This window comes from Rhea americana, unplaced genomic scaffold, assembly GCF_003343005.1.
Source record: "Rhea americana isolate MKP2758 unplaced genomic scaffold, rheAme1 scaffold_7, whole genome shotgun sequence".
NCBI classification, from domain to species: Eukaryota; Metazoa; Chordata; class Aves; order Rheiformes; family Rheidae; genus Rhea; species Rhea americana.
Window position 1 is genome coordinate 10,163,193 of NW_028186867.1, and position 15,566 is coordinate 10,178,758.

Here is a 15,566-nt window from a genome sequence, read left to right on the forward strand (position 1 = left end):
CCCCGCCGCGGGCGCGAGCCGAGCCGAGCCGAGCCCCAACGGACGCCGCGGCGCGAGCTCGGCCGTTTGCGGGGCCGCGACCGTTGGGCGGAGGGAGGGGCTCGGCGCCTGCGCGCCGCTCCGCGATGGCGGGGCGAGGGCGGGCGGGCAGCTCGCGGCTCCTGGCGRGATGGGCCCTTCCCCCCTTCCCCCTCCCCCGATGGCGCTTGGGGTTCAGGGGCTGCTCCCCGGGCGAAGGCCGCTTCGGGCGGTGCCGGGCCGCGCGGGGCTCCGCAAGTCTGTTGTTGTGGTCTGAAATTAGTGCTGTGACCGTACGCACGTACAGCACTCGGAGCGATCTCGCCTCCGGCTCTCCAGGGGAACAGCGCTGCCCCGGCGCCTCGGTTTTTATGACTATGGTATTACAAAGGTGGCATGTAGGACGTGATTTTTTTTAATTAATCTTATCTCATGCAAAGATAAATGCTTTTTTTTTTTAATTATTCTCTAGCAAAATGCTGCCAACTACTTCAGTTAATTCTCGGAACCAGGGCAATGGCGCGCTGAACTCCAGAGATGCTGCAAGGCATACGGCTGGAGCAAAGCGCTACAAGTACCTGCGGAGGCTCTTCCACTTCCGACAGATGGATTTTGAGTTTGCTCTGTGGCAGATGCTTTACCTATTTACTTCACCGCAGAGGGTTTATAGGAACTTTCACTATAGAAAACAAACGAAGGACCAGTGGGCAAGAGATGATCCTGCTTTCTTAGTACTTCTCAGTATCTGGCTATGTGGTAAGTGCCCAGAGTGCATAAATGAGAGGCAGGGAAAGATGGTTCTTTAAAAGTTCGGGGATGAATTTTTGTAGCCCTTCTAGCCACAGAAAGAAAAGGACCAATATGTATGGATTATGTTTTAATCAAAATGCAATAAAGGATGATGGCCTAACCTGTTGAAAGTTAACGTAGAAATTAGAAAACAAAGGATATTTAACTGCAGATGTCATGTAGCTGTCTTGAATAAATATTTTTATAGTAACTCATTTTTTATTACATTCTGAACTATGTAGTTCCCTTTAAAGTTAAAGTCAATAATAAAACCCCATGGCACTTAGCGGTGATTTCGTTAAGAAAAAAAATGCTGAACACTTGGTTTAGCAGGTGTAAGGATGTAAACCATTACAGGTAACACACAGTTTTTACAATAATGGTCCCAGTTATGTTTCTTTATATTACAAAATTAAGCTGTCAGCAATCAGAGTTTCTTACAGGTAGTTTTCAGACTGAACTTAGAAAGCAATAAGGAAAGAATTATTCTAGTCCTCTGTAATACAGCACATTGCTGATAGTAACAGCAAAGTTTTTAACTCTGGAATAAAGCTATATATCAACAAATGCATGTTTTATGTTAACAATCAACTTTTATGAAACAAATATTCTATGGAGCATTCTGTCAGTTTTTAAAAATAGTTGGGGGCAAGACAATTTGCTATTATATTGTTAAGCCAAAGTACAGATAAATGTTCTCCAACCTGTGAAAGGAATTATATTATGACAAATTGTACCATGCCTAGCATTTTTTGGGGGAGAAAAGGGGCTATTAGATTGAAAATTTCAAGGAGAAAAATAAAAATGAAACTCTGGAGATTTCATAATGGCACACTTAAAAATGTACCAATTTAAGCTCTCTCTCTGTTTTCTCTACAACTAATTTTAATAATCTTTTTCCTCTTTTTAGTATCTACTGTGGGATTTGGATTTGTGCTGGACATGGGATTTTTTGAAACAATAAAACTCCTACTTTGGGTTGTATTCATAGACTGTGTAGGTGTTGGCCTTCTGGTAGCAACTTTAATGTGGTAAGTAGTAATGCCTGAAACAGAATTCAGTATTTCTGTCAAGTGATCAACAGTCTTGTTTGCAAGATGGTTATTTTTCTGTTTGGGGGCAAAATTACAAAGTAAATATGACTGTAGGTTTTTGTGCTACTCTAGGTATTCCTTCAAACATTGGTTTAGAAAAAAAAAGAGATTGTTCTTTACTATTTCTTGCAGAAGAAGATTGATGTTTAGAAAGCTTGTATTATGATCAGTGTTTCGTTTTGTTGTCTTTTTTTCTGAGTTGTTTTCCAACAAACACRGTGACCAGAAAAATCCTTCATTCCCTAATTTGGTTGAGTAACTAGCTAAAATAATGTAAGCCTAATGATAATATTTAAGTGGGGCAATATAAAATTGGCCCATGCTTTTTGCTGAAGCATTTTACYTATTTCTACTACAATCAGTGTTAGTCCTGACTATTTTGTGCACGTCTGCTTTGTTGCAGTGTGGGGAGTCACTCATTTTTTTCCTGTAACACTCAGAGACATGCACTAACCTTCACAAGCAGGCTCACTCTCTGGCCCAGAAAGAATAAAATTACCAGCCGTGTAGGAACAGTGAAACAGCTTCTTGTCTTAGGTGTTGCTTTTCCTGTTCTCCAGGATGCTGTGGTAAGGAAGGCTGATTTTCTTCCTTCCTTGCACAAAAGTAACCACTGTCACTTGTAATCACATGCACTGAAACCAGGAAATAAGGCTGAAGCAAAAATAGCCCTGTCCCTTTTTGTCTCTCTTGTGGCTTACTGAAGAAGAAAAAGCAGTAGACTTACGGAAGCATGGCAGAGGTCTGCCTCCATGTGGCTCCCCTGCTTTTGTCACTTTTTGCCCTCCATTTGGCTTATAGAAGGGAAGAGACAGTAGCGAGCAGGTTCATAACCCAGGCCTCAGCATATTATAGATGTGTGCCAGGTCAGCGAGGGAACCACGGAACAACAGGAAGTCACTTGCACTGGGGCAAGGTGACAGCACAAAAAAGAGAATTTTCTCTACCAAGAACTTTTTGTGGTAGTGGCAGAAAATTTGCAAGGGATCAGGAGCACTTCACAGGCATCTTACAGAGATGCTATCAGAAAAGGGATTGATTCCTTTCAACCAGTGACATTGGAAATACCTATTTGTAATTGCAAAATTCAGGATCAAATGTATGTAAGAACTGTGGCTGACAAATGACAAATTCACCTAAGTCTAGTGTCCTGTCTGGGAGAGCAGCCTGTAACATGTGATATTGATAACTTAGAATCATAGGATCAGTAAGGTTGGAAGGGACCTCTGGAGATCAGCTAGTCCAACCTCCCTGCTCAGCAGGATCACCTAGAGCATGGTAGACAGGGTTGCAAACTTGTAACTGTATTGACAAACTGTAGCATTCTTTCACTTAAAAAAAAGAAAAAAAAAGCTGGTGCTGTTTCTTGCAAGGTATTTAAGCTGCATGTTGAGTGAAAAAAAAAGTGATTATACTTCTAACATGAAATAGTTTAACAATAGTCTGTCCAATCTATGCAGTTCTGGCATCTTTTTCTCCCAAACAGCTGAAACTGCCTTGTTACAGCACTGAGCTAGGATATTGTATGGCTCACTATCTCAAGCCAATGCTTTGTCAGCCAGCTATAACTATTCACATTAAGAACCTTCTCAATATCTTGTCTTGTAGGTTCATTTCTAATAAGTACTTGGTAAAGCAGCAGAACAGAGACTATGATGTGGAGTGGGGATATGCCTTTGATGTTCATCTGAATGCTTTCTATCCACTTCTAGTCATTTTGCATTTTATCCAACTGTTTTTCATCAATTGTAAGTAGAATATTTTGTGCGCTCTGTGCTTTAAAATTATGCCCTATCACAAAGCTGAGAGCAATTGTCTTTTCCAGATGTCATCATATCTGATTCAGTCATTGGGTATTTTGTTGGGAATACGCTATGGCTGATTGCTATCGGCTATTACATCTATGTCACATTCCTAGGATACAGTGGTAAGTAATGGTAATATTTTTTATTATTATTCAGAAAGTTACTAAAAAGCAAGAGCATTATTTTAGTCTGAATTGGAAAGCACAGGCTCATATCTGAGGTGAAGGCATTCTTTGGAGTAAAGGAAGTTTTGCATAAATTTATCCAACCCCTATTTTCAGCTTCTTTTTTTTTTAAACATTCTTTACCATATGTAAATGTCTTATGTTTCATTAAATCTATGGCAACTCAAGTTCAGCTTTTCTAGTTCTTCTCTAAACCCACTTCAACAAAATATTTGCATTAGGTAAAAATGTGGTAGTGAGTTTAGGAATATAGTTTTAGGTAAAMCTGTTTCCCAGAAGCTTAGCTATACCAATTAACTCAAGTACTCTGAAATCCATGATAATAGTAGGAGTATTATGGCAGAGGTGACAAACTTACCATTCTAATGAAGTTGGCATAGAAGTACCTTTTTGTTGGTGTCTTTCCCCAAGGCCATTCTAGATACTGGGGGGGGGAGTTACCACACCTTTTTTTGAAAGAGCAGTGTTTTATACCTGCTTTACTAATTGTTGCCTCTCTTTCAGCATTGCCATTTTTGAAGAACACAGCTATTCTTTTGTATCCCTTTGCACTTCTCATCATGCTCTACTTGATCTCGTTAGCATTCGGCTGGAACTTCACCAAGATGCTTTGTTCTTTTTATAAATACAGAGTGAAATAAAAACAGGACTTCATGTATCTAATGTTTAGTTTGGTTTAATCTTAGCTGTCTTGACAGTAAAAGAAAAACAGTGAAAAGCTTTTTTGTAAATGGTTGTAAATTTCTCTTTATTGTAGATAATTGTGTAAAAAAAAGCTTGAAGTGTCATTTTTTATTAAAATATTTACAACAGTAAACATGTTAGCAATTTTGTTTGAATACTTTTGCAGTACATTCCTAAAAACAAATTACTTGTACAACTTTGTAGCTTAAATTTAGCTGCAACAAATCTATTTAGCATAGTTCTTACTGCAGGTATTTTGCACATACTGGCATAAGCTCAACATTACAAGTTTGGTTTTTTAAAGTGACACTGAAAAGCAGTTTCATATAAGACTAACACTGGAATACCTTGCCTCTGGACTGTGTGAAAGTAGGACACTAATAGTGTTGCAATGGTAAAGCAACAATTGCCTCTACCTACAGAACTACCCTCTCTTTTTACATAAGAGCTTCAGAACAGATTTATTTTCTTGTCTTTATTTCAAATATACATGGACAACTGTGGCACACAGAAGAAACAGTGATGAAAGGCACAATTAACATGACCCATAACAGGTTTCCAAATATAGCAGCAAGTTTATAAACCCAATCTATAGAAGTCTAGTGGGTATTATTACATCCGCTATTGTGAGTGACTTCTTAATGTAAATGGAGGGAAAGTACAAATTAAGTTTGGCTACAAAGGCCCACTGCAACACCTAGGGCTGTAAAGTCCACAAGGCAGGAGCACAGACTGACCATCGCGAACAATACCTTTTGAAAAACGAGGATGACTGCTTTCTCGAGCATCCTGTTCAGTCTAAAATTGGAGTGCTAGGATTCAATTTCAAAAACAATGCAACAGTAAAMCAGTTACAGTAAGACTTAATATCTCAATACTGGAATTTGATCGCTAAGGAAAAACTACATTTAGCTTAAAATACCAAATATGCTGGCAGTGCATCTTACAGTACTGTGTATCAGCCATTGTTAAGGCTYGAAGAGAATTGTGTTTCCCTCTCAGCTGACACTGAGCAAAGTTCCCGGTTAACAAGTAAAGCACTGAACCTGTGATCCGATGAAGGCTAAGAATTCCGGTTACGACCTGCTTCAACCCCGCTGTCACAGCACAAGCTCCTGGCCTGCAGGCAGCTAAAAGCAGAACGGTACAACTTTCCTGAATAGGAATCCTAGCACCAGTGATCATCTGCTTAAGTTCAACRGTAAGAATACTTCATGTGTAGTGCCCTGTGGCTACACCATTGAAATCAATGGAGGCCTCAGGGCCTGTGTACCTTTCATTTAGAGATACCAAAGTTTGTCCCTTAAAACAAGGCTTCATAGTTTTAAGTTACGTGGAATTAATTCTAGCTGACTGTTTACAGCAGAAATCAGAAAAACAGTTAAGGGAACACTGAGGTCAAAAAGCTATGCTCTTGGAGACTAGTTTACTGTGCCAGTGTGTAGTTGGCTTTGTTGTTTGAAATCAACAATCAATGCCATTCTGAAAACAATTATGTAACAGCCTTTCAGCACTAAGCTGGTGATTGTAAAGACGATTTAAAATGTATGCTTTTTYCCCCCCTTCTACTGCTACTATTTTTAGGTTTTTCAGAATACATTTCTCCTACTAAGWGCAAGTAAGACATAAACTCAGATTTAATTTGTKTCAGGGGAGAAAGATTAGAAAAGATTTTTTCCTCCCCAAGATTAAAGTAATATTTTCCACATTAAAAGCCAACTACAAATTACYACAATACTTCATTTGGAGCAAATTTTCTAACAAAACCCAAAGATTACTGAAATAACATATATTTGCAAAAAGTGAGAAAAAATGTTGCAAAATCATCTGATCTTGCCAAAGACTAATCACACTCCAGCGTATTTGAGGAATCGCAAACTATATTTCACATGGGCAAACTATACATTGCTTTACTCCAAACTGAATCTAGATATAATTTAGAATTGCTTTTGAAAGAGCTCAAAAAGCAGTGATATGATGGAAAAGTCCTGTCTTTTATTGGTCTATTAATTAAATACTTACTTATATATTTTAAATTTTCTTACCCACCTTTTAGTTAAGAAGAAATAAATGCATCTATTTGAGCATTTTCTATTAATATAAATAAAAGTTTGAGATGCCTGCAAGAGCACAAAGCCTGAAAGTGTTTCTGAAATACTACTAATAAAAAAAAGTGCTAATCTGGGATCATGTCCTCATCGTATTATTTACACAGTTTTCAGTAGGCCCACCCACTGAACGAGCAAAGCAAGATTAATTCTGTACTGAYAGGTTTAATCTTTCCTTGGTCCAGAGCAATCATGGTCTGCTCAGAAAAGCCAGTGCTATAATCAAGCTGGTCTGTCTGGCATCCAAGATAAACAGTTAAAAATAATTTGCCCTGAAAATGAAGGTTTATGGAAATGTATTTGGTTTCAGAAGAGTTTCATCTTTTCTGAAGCTTTAACAATATCAGAAGGAGCTGATGATATAGTTTGTTTTGAAACACTTTCCATTATTTGATAACTGTAAGTTTTATTGACCTATAGGAGATTTTAAAAGCCAAGTTAAAAACAATTTGAGGTTAAATGAATGTAGGAAAAAACTCTCCCAAAAATCAGGTAACTGGTTTCAGACACTCTGATGAACTCGTGTTAAATACTGTAACTGTTACAACTGAGACAGATACACAAGTCTATCTGGAATAAACATAGTCATAACAATATCCAAGCTAATGACTGTTCAGCCAAGCAGTTGAAGCATTCTTATTTTACCGTAATTCCAGAAAGGAGGCTTCGAACCACTTCGGACTGACTTGGAGATTGGAATTTCAAAGTTTCAAAGCCAGAAATTGATATCTTACGGGATGACCAGACATAAAATATTTTCCCCTCTCTCTTCTTATTGGCAACATTTCCAAGGAAATTTGTAAAACTATTCAGTAACACCAGGTCTGAATTTATCTGAATCTTTTCCTCCCAAATTTTTCTCTACAATTTTTCCTCCTAAGTAAGTAAGTGATTCATTATAAATTAATTTGTACTAATCTGGCACATCTATTTTAGAAAGTATATGATCTCAAGAACATTTTAAATGTTAAAGCAGCCCAGAGTATTTTCAACTCCTGCTAGTATAATATAATAAAAATGCGATAATCTTAGGAAAAACAATATACTTTATCAAGCATAAGTTAATTTGTGTTTTTTGATAAATTTCATCTCAACACGTGAGAAATAAATATACTGGTAACACCAGAGTACTACAATCAATTTGGCAAAGTTTCTGTACATTTAGATTTATCATCGGTGATGCATCTTAACCATTATCAAATATTAGGAACAGTGATGCTTCGAGAATAAGCACATAGCGTTCTTAATAAATGGTACCATTAACTTATACGCTGTTTTTGTTTCACGGAAAATGATGAAAGTTGCTGTCAACAAAAGTACTTACATTTAAGAAACTGCTAGAAACTCCTAACATTTATTTCCGTAATCTAAACTGTAGTGAATAGCTATAGTTTAAATTACCTGCATCATTCATTCACAGGCACAACTGAGAAGAGAATAATTAACATGAGGTCTTAGTAATTTATTATATCTTTGCTAGCTAATATGCAATGAAAAACCATTACTTGGTAATACCTTGACTGAACGGGATTATACATTACAAGTTGTGCCGTGGCACTACAATAGGCTAGATTCACTTAGGATTTCTGAGCTTATAAATCCACATTCCTAAGTCCAAGAATGAACTCCATTTATGAGGCCAGTGCTGAACTTACACCTACAGTCTCCATGGGCAAGACAAACTTTATATGTAACATATTATTTACACCAATTGGCAAAATCAAAAATCAAAAAAAAAGGAAAGAAAAAAAAGTAAACAAGCCCTACCTGGTAGCTCATCTACTTTTTTCAACTTATACCAGTCAGTCTAAACAAAATATCTTACCTCTGGGTACAAATCTCATCTTCCCTTTGTCCTCAGATAACACAGCTAAAACAAAATGACTACGGTCTTTAAAAGTAGTTAAGCTCTTAAATTTGAATGTTGTCTTAGCTGCAACATGATCTGCCAACAAAGCAGAAGACAAGACAGGCCGGCTCTGTATCCCAGGGGTGATGGCTTTCAGCTTGCAAAGCTGGAGAGTCAGCCCATGCTTCTATTAATACCTCATGAAAAACAGATCACATCTTTTAGAAGAATTTTAATGCTGGAGACATGAATTCCAGATCCTCAATCTAAATCAGGGGCTCCACAATGGGTTTTGCCCTTACACAGGGCCCTGACCCCGGAGCTGTTGGGGATAAGGGCGCTCTTGCTCCCCACAAGGCAAACGGGGCCAGCATTCCAGGTGGCAGTTCCAGGCAGTAGGTTAACAGCACATCCGCGAATCCAAAACCAGGGCAGATGCTTCCCTCCAACATTAACCCGACACCTCGCTCCTGCTGGAGAGAGGCCTCTCTGCCTCTCCTCTTGCTGACTACTTCTCACGGGGTAATTCAAATCTTCCCATGCCTGTGTCCTTATACAGCAGCACATAAGAAGAAGGACTCTTAAGGACAGTGGCAACACCAGCACTGCAACAGTCTCCTGCAGATTTAACCCAAAGCACTTTCCTTTCCTGACTGGGCTTCTGACTCATTAAATATCACTGCTGTTTCCCTTAAGCAGGGTACTAACTTGAGGCCCAACTCAGTTCCAGTCGGTGGGAATAATTACATTGATCAATAAAAAAACTGGACTGAAACCTCCTTGTCCTTGAACAACAGAATACAATAAACCATAAATAATCACTAATGTATCCAAAATAAACGTTACAATAACATAAATTTTTAAAAGGAGAATTCTACAGATTACATGCATCTCATGACTAGTTTTTTTGATAAAAGGTAACTTTTGCCACTCCAAAACAAAGCTGGAGGATGATTTTTTCAATACAGAAAATGAATTTGTCCAGACTAGGAAATGTCTACAAATATTTTTAGAAACATTTTGTAATTGAAAAATTCTTCTAAAATGCAATGAATAAAATGTAAAATCACCACAGATTTAGTATGTAATATGAAATACCAAGAAATTTCAACATGTTTTTATGTGGCTACAAACTGTACATAGTGGAATTTCATAGCCCCAAAGAATAAGGTTCTTCAGAACTCTGTTAATGCCTCTGAACATCATTCAGATTCTGTGTACAAAACTACATAATTTAGAAACTCAATCTAGTTCTTTTAAACACGGCAGTATACTTGAAATATGGTATTAATTTATGTTTGCATCTCCAAAGAAAAATGTAGAAAGATAACTTAAACTAGATAATCCATAAAAAAAACCTATATCAATTTAAAATTTTACTGCATAAAAATATGTACTTTCAAATTATTTTAATAAATTAAATATCCCTAACATTTTTAATATATATCCCTGACAATCTATAAAAGAGGGTTCTTGTTATAGAAAATAAATGGAAATCCGAAAGTACCCCCTTCATAAAATGTATTTAACAATAATTATATTTTCTTCTTCTTCAAGGAATGTAACAATATGTACAACTTCTCTATATTACTATACTATCAAAATAGTACAGGTTAAGAGTAGCAGGATTCTGCAACCGTAAGATGATAAAGTCATCTTAAAGTGAAGGACAACTTAGACCTCAGATGAATGTTATCAGTGTGAAGCATCAGTTTCTCGATGGATCGGATAAGAAGGGGTAAGTACAATCTTCTCATCTACAGTAGATTTCACAAGAGGTAGTGTTCAAGTGAAAAATGAAAGAAATTTGGAATAAGGTGCATGCTCAGTATTTTCAATTTGTGACTTGTTAAGGATGTTGAATTTTATAGGAAAAGTTTTCAAGGATTCTTTCTTTTTCCTCCAAAGCAAATTTCGATGATCAGTTTGTAATCTTTTTAATATGAATCTGAAATACAGAGTCAAAAAAAAAAGAATAATTTTAGGACATTACAGTTCTMAGTAAAAACAGATAACTCTCAGTGTTAGCCAAAATTTTGAGCTTCAAAAACATCAACAAAATTAAGAAATCTCACATTTCCTGGTTTTATTTTTAAAAGGTTATAGCACCTCACCTCATTCAAAATTGCCCAAACTGCTGAATTTTGTATCACTGAAAGTCGGAATGATGAAATAGGGTTTAGGCTTGGGTCAACTGTTCCTTCAGCTACACCATTTTCAAATTTCCCTGCAAAAGAAGGAAAARCATATCATCAATTAACTCCAGTTCAACAAAATGAAATACAAAATCTCAATTCAGAAAAACATATCTGTAGTACCGCAATTTACAGCTTAAACCTGCTACTGGATGTAAGGTTGACTGGTATCAATTCCTAAAGCAAAACACTTTTAAAAATAGCCAGTGATTCTTGACATTTTATTTAGCTTTGCAGCAGCAAACCAGACGGGGCACATCATCAGAACACACAGACCTGACAACAGTAGCACATTACAGAATAAAAACTTCTGAATCGTCTGTACTTATGGGAATGACCACCTTTGAAAATCTAGGAAGATTTTGGTATAGATTTTCATGCAGTATCATGGAATTAAACACAGAACCCTTGGTCTACGCATTTTCAGAGGGMATTATGCACAAGGGATATCATTCATGTTTAGCGTATTCCAGTTTGAAGAATCTTCAGTTACATTAAGATGAACAAGAATTCAATTTAAAAGACTAGTTAGTCATCACACTTAAACATGTACATTTCAACTACAATTCATAAAGATGGAAAAACATGCTTTCATTATAACAGTGATGGCCAGCCTAYGGCCAACAAGCTAAATACAGTCCATCAGTAAGGTTTCTCTTCCGTGACAATGGGTATCCTGCCAACTCCCCCAACAGCCCCTTGGTTATGGAAATGCTAGTCTCATCCCCTGGCAAGACAGCTGAATGTCTATTTGTAGGGTGGGTTTGGGTCCAGGACCCTGAGAGCGTGCACACAAGCACAACAGCTCACATAGGGCACTTGTGAAGCCACAGGACAAAATGCATGACTTTCTACAACGTGTGAACACCTCTACAATAAGCTAGGTGATCTGTCTTGACATAGAAGTCAGATGTAACTGCACCATAACTAAGAGTCACAAAAGATCTTTGTTTAGTACTCAGTCTGAAAGATGAAATATTGAAAGTAATATTAAGTAAAGCTTAAAAGGTCACTCACGCAAAGTAAGTGAACAAAATTTCACTTTCAGGATTGCTTTGTTTCTAATAAAAATGCATTAAATGTTGCAATAGCAACTAAATACATTTCCTTCTATATGTATAATAGAAAACCATTGCTGCCCATGGCATACCTATCCTGAAGTAACCATCCTCTAAGCGTTTGTCTTTGGTTTCTTTGCTTAATACCAATTCTTCATTCTAGAATAAAACAAAAAAGCATAAATGAGATAATTTATTTTCACATACTACTTTGCCAGGGAAAGCCTGTATACTCTTGCTATATATACAGAACCCATGTTTCCTAATTGATTATGAATCAGCCTGGAATAGTTATTTATAGCATTAGACAAACAAACACAAAAATGAAAAGCAGCCATATTCCAGAACTGAGCTGTATTTGGCTTCAAGGTAGAAAAAATAAGTACTTTTTGAAGTGTCCCAAACAATTTGCATGTTAACTGCCACATGAATAGAATATATAGCAGATACTGGCATAAATAGCGGTATAAAATCAAAGGCAAAATCTTGCCTTCTTTTCCCGTGGTTGAACCAGAGATTCTCTCAGGGTAAGTAAAATTTAACTTGCTTCTTAATGTAAGAATTTGGGTGTGATGAAAAGCTGTTAGACCAGTGAGGGAAGCATTTCAATTATCCACTGCCTTATTAAAAGGGGGATATAAATAAGCTTCTTTAATGCACACATAAAAATGAAATTGGAGATCAGAGCTTCAAAAAGCAGCCTGTAAATTACAATCAGAATCACACGACTGAATACTAAGAGACTTACTGTAAGAATTTCTCACAAATCATTTAAAAATGCTTGACACACACAGAAGATTAAATACTCAAATCCACTTCCCCCCCCCCCAACTTTTAAGGGAGACTGCTGAAAAAAGCTTTTTGGAATGTATTGCTTAAGTCTCAGACAAATCTAGTCTGGGAGCACTCTGGTTTCTAGTGACTACTTTTTTYTGATTTCTGCTCATGAGGGACGAGGCTAGAAGTACCTGAACAGAGTCTCAACTCTTCTCAAGTCCATGGCACAGAAATCCTTCCTTCAAAACAGCACCTACCATTCCATAGCTGCAGTCTCCATACTGGTGAGTTTTCCTGCTGAGACCAATGGCATGGGAATGTACTAGATGCAAGATTTCCTGTTTACCTTTCCACTTAGGATGGCAATAGCAAGGCAAGCTTGGCAGCTTTATTTCCTTAGGGAATGCTCCAGTTTGGAGAACTCACAATCAGGTATAGCCAAAAGGGAGATATGTTTGATGCACATTTTGTCGGATCATCTTATTGTGCATTCCTATGACATCTTGGGCCCAGACAAAGCAAGGGCTGCTGCTGCTGTTGTGACTGAATACATTTCTAAAGGTCTTGAGAAACAAAACCCGTAAGCCTTATAAAGCTATGATATCCCAGGTGTTACCTTGTATAAATAGAATCAAACTGACAAACTTTGGGTAAGGTGGAGGGAGGAGAGGTTCAGAAATTTCTGTATTTGCTACCTGGATAGTAGACTGCAAGAATGGAAAAGCAAAACACCCCTATGACATTATCTGTACCTTATTTAAGAGATTCAATATGGTAATTTAGTCACAGATTTCAAGATACTTGCATCAGATGTATGGGAGAAGACAGAAATAATTTACTACTTTAATACTAAATAAAATCAACTTAATCCTTACACACAGTTTCTGATAYAAATGGTTAGATATAATACCTAGTTGAAGAAAACTAATCTGTATCAGCTGGATTCAGGCAAGAATATACTTGAGACAATATAATGCCCTCACAAGATAAAATTCAGAATGATTTATGGAAGAAAAAAAAACAGTCATCAACAGAAAGTAACAGATGCAGTTTAAGAATTTAGGTACATAAACATCTGGTAGGGTTTGTGTCAGATCCTGAACCTAGACTTTTACCAAGTCAAACAGGAGATTTGCTTAGTTTTCTCATATTCCAAAATACAGAAGAAAGGGAAGATTTTTTTTTGTTTTAAAGGAAGGTTATTTTTTGTTTTAAAAATTAATAGTGAAGCAGAAGAAGAGGAACTAAATGCTTGTTCACTTCCAAATTGCCAACAGTTCTTATAGCAGGCTGCACTCTCAATGAACATGTTTTCTCAGAATAGTTCCACCCTCTAAAAAAAGGGCATCAAGATCCTACAGTTTCAAAAGAGGTGATCATGTCTCCCTCACTCAATAAAAAAAAAAAAAAAAAAAGGAGAGAGAGAGAGAGTGTTGTGTGTTTTGGTTTTATCTTCTATTAGAGGACAGAAAAATCAATATGTTCATACCTGAAAAGGCAAAACTTCCACAGTTGTGTTTAGAAGTATGTCTCCTGGATGCTCTGGATTGCCACTGTGAAACAAGTATCTATAAATGAAAATGGAAAAATAAGTAGTCTGTATACATCAGCCAGGATTAGCTAAGTTACTATCTTATGTGTAATAATCACATTACAAATGTTACAATGGTGAATATAACTTTTATACTTGACCTACACCAGCCGATAAGAAATAAAAGATGGTTTCACAAACTGCTGTAATTGAAAGGGCTGTTTTAAAGTTTTGGATTTTTCAAAGAATGAGTGAGCAGTATTTTACTATACACCTGATCTTGATACAATGCATTATGTAAAGTGATCAGCGCTGTGGTTTCATAGTCACTACTGCATGGCACGCACTAGAATCACCTCCAGACATAGTGGTCCTGCTCCCCTCAATCTCTCCCTGCTATTTCCCACCACAGACCACCCCCTCTTGTGCCAGCAGAATCAACTCTGCAGACCCACTCAACTAATCCACGGAATTTATCCGAGTCAACTTTTTTGCCAGATTAGTTTTCACTAGCCCAGCTCTCCACTCTGGTTCACTGAACAGTCTTATCGACGACTSTGCCAGGAATTCACAACCCATACACATATCCTAATCTAAATTCAATCTCCTATTCCAGAATGAGCTTTTGGGGTTTTTGTTTGTTTGCTTGTTTACAAAAGCATATATATGTTCTTGACAGGTATACACAGAGTGGGATCATGTTTTTATATCTGTAAAAAGTCCTTGTTACTCTCACGTATGCATTTAATAAACCTGCTTTTTTAATATGGCAGAACAAGGGTGGCTTAACTACACATATCAAGAAGTAAAGCACAAGTCTTAAAGTAACTACCCACTCTCAGTTTTTGTAGTACTATACATGTGCAGTTACTCAGTTACAAAATATATAGTATAAGTTCCCTTTATTATAAAACACAAACTTTGTTTTATATTTGCAAGAATACTATGAAAACAAGTAACAGTATTTTTTTTTACCACTAGGTGGTATTAATGCTTGAAAATTCATTCATTCTTATTTATTCTAATAGAACACAGAGGAGTTTATTTAGATTACTGTCTGGAAACTACTTGTAAATTACACCTACTCAGATGTCACTTTTAACAAACCTGTTTTAATATGTTTAAATGAATATGTAAAAACCTATCAACACATTTCAAACCTTTCTTCATTGGAACTTAGAGCAATAAGCAGTAGGCACCATATTCCACACTAAATACATCACCAGCCAGGGGCAAAATTAATTCAGGCATTATCACTTGATTAAAATTACAAAAATTAGTTCAATTTGCAATTTATTAAGACATAATTGGAGATGTAATTTCCAGATTGTCTTTATCGAACATGTGTGAAGCTGGTATGTATTTGCTATTAATCCATACTCTAACAAGATGAGAAGCACAAGAAAACAGAACTCTCTCACCCCGAGTTAAAAATCTCTGTAATCCTAAAATTAGAGGAGTAAAATCACATAT

The 15,566-nt window shown here is 36.9% G+C and overlaps 2 protein-coding genes across 2 annotated transcripts in view; one reads left to right on the top strand and one right to left on the bottom strand.

Moving 5' to 3' along the window:
- Positions 1 to 172: 172 nt before the first annotated feature.
- UNC50 (unc-50 inner nuclear membrane RNA binding protein) lies at positions 173 to 4,549 on the top strand. The gene is made up of 6 exons (XM_085321547.1): positions 173 to 398; positions 491 to 774; positions 1,718 to 1,838; positions 3,510 to 3,649; positions 3,727 to 3,828; positions 4,396 to 4,549. Exons 2-6 carry the CDS (start codon positions 495 to 497, stop codon positions 4,530 to 4,532), a joined length of 780 nt encoding a protein of 259 aa, XP_085177673.1. The 5' UTR covers positions 173 to 398; positions 491 to 494; the 3' UTR covers positions 4,533 to 4,549.
- Positions 4,550 to 4,628: 79 nt separating this feature from the next.
- The window catches only part of MGAT4A (alpha-1,3-mannosyl-glycoprotein 4-beta-N-acetylglucosaminyltransferase A), an 80,235-nt gene continuing 69,297 nt past the window's right edge, over positions 4,629 to 15,566 (bottom strand). Inside the window, exons 13-16 of the mRNA XM_085321546.1 lie at positions 14,052 to 14,130; positions 11,878 to 11,944; positions 10,647 to 10,759; positions 4,629 to 10,480 (exon numbers count right to left, since the gene is read on the bottom strand). Of these exons, the coding sequence (XP_085177672.1) occupies positions 10,454 to 10,480; positions 10,647 to 10,759; positions 11,878 to 11,944; positions 14,052 to 14,130 (286 nt within the window). The 3' untranslated portion in view covers positions 4,629 to 10,453. The remainder of the gene's footprint in view (positions 10,481 to 10,646; positions 10,760 to 11,877; positions 11,945 to 14,051; positions 14,131 to 15,566) is intronic.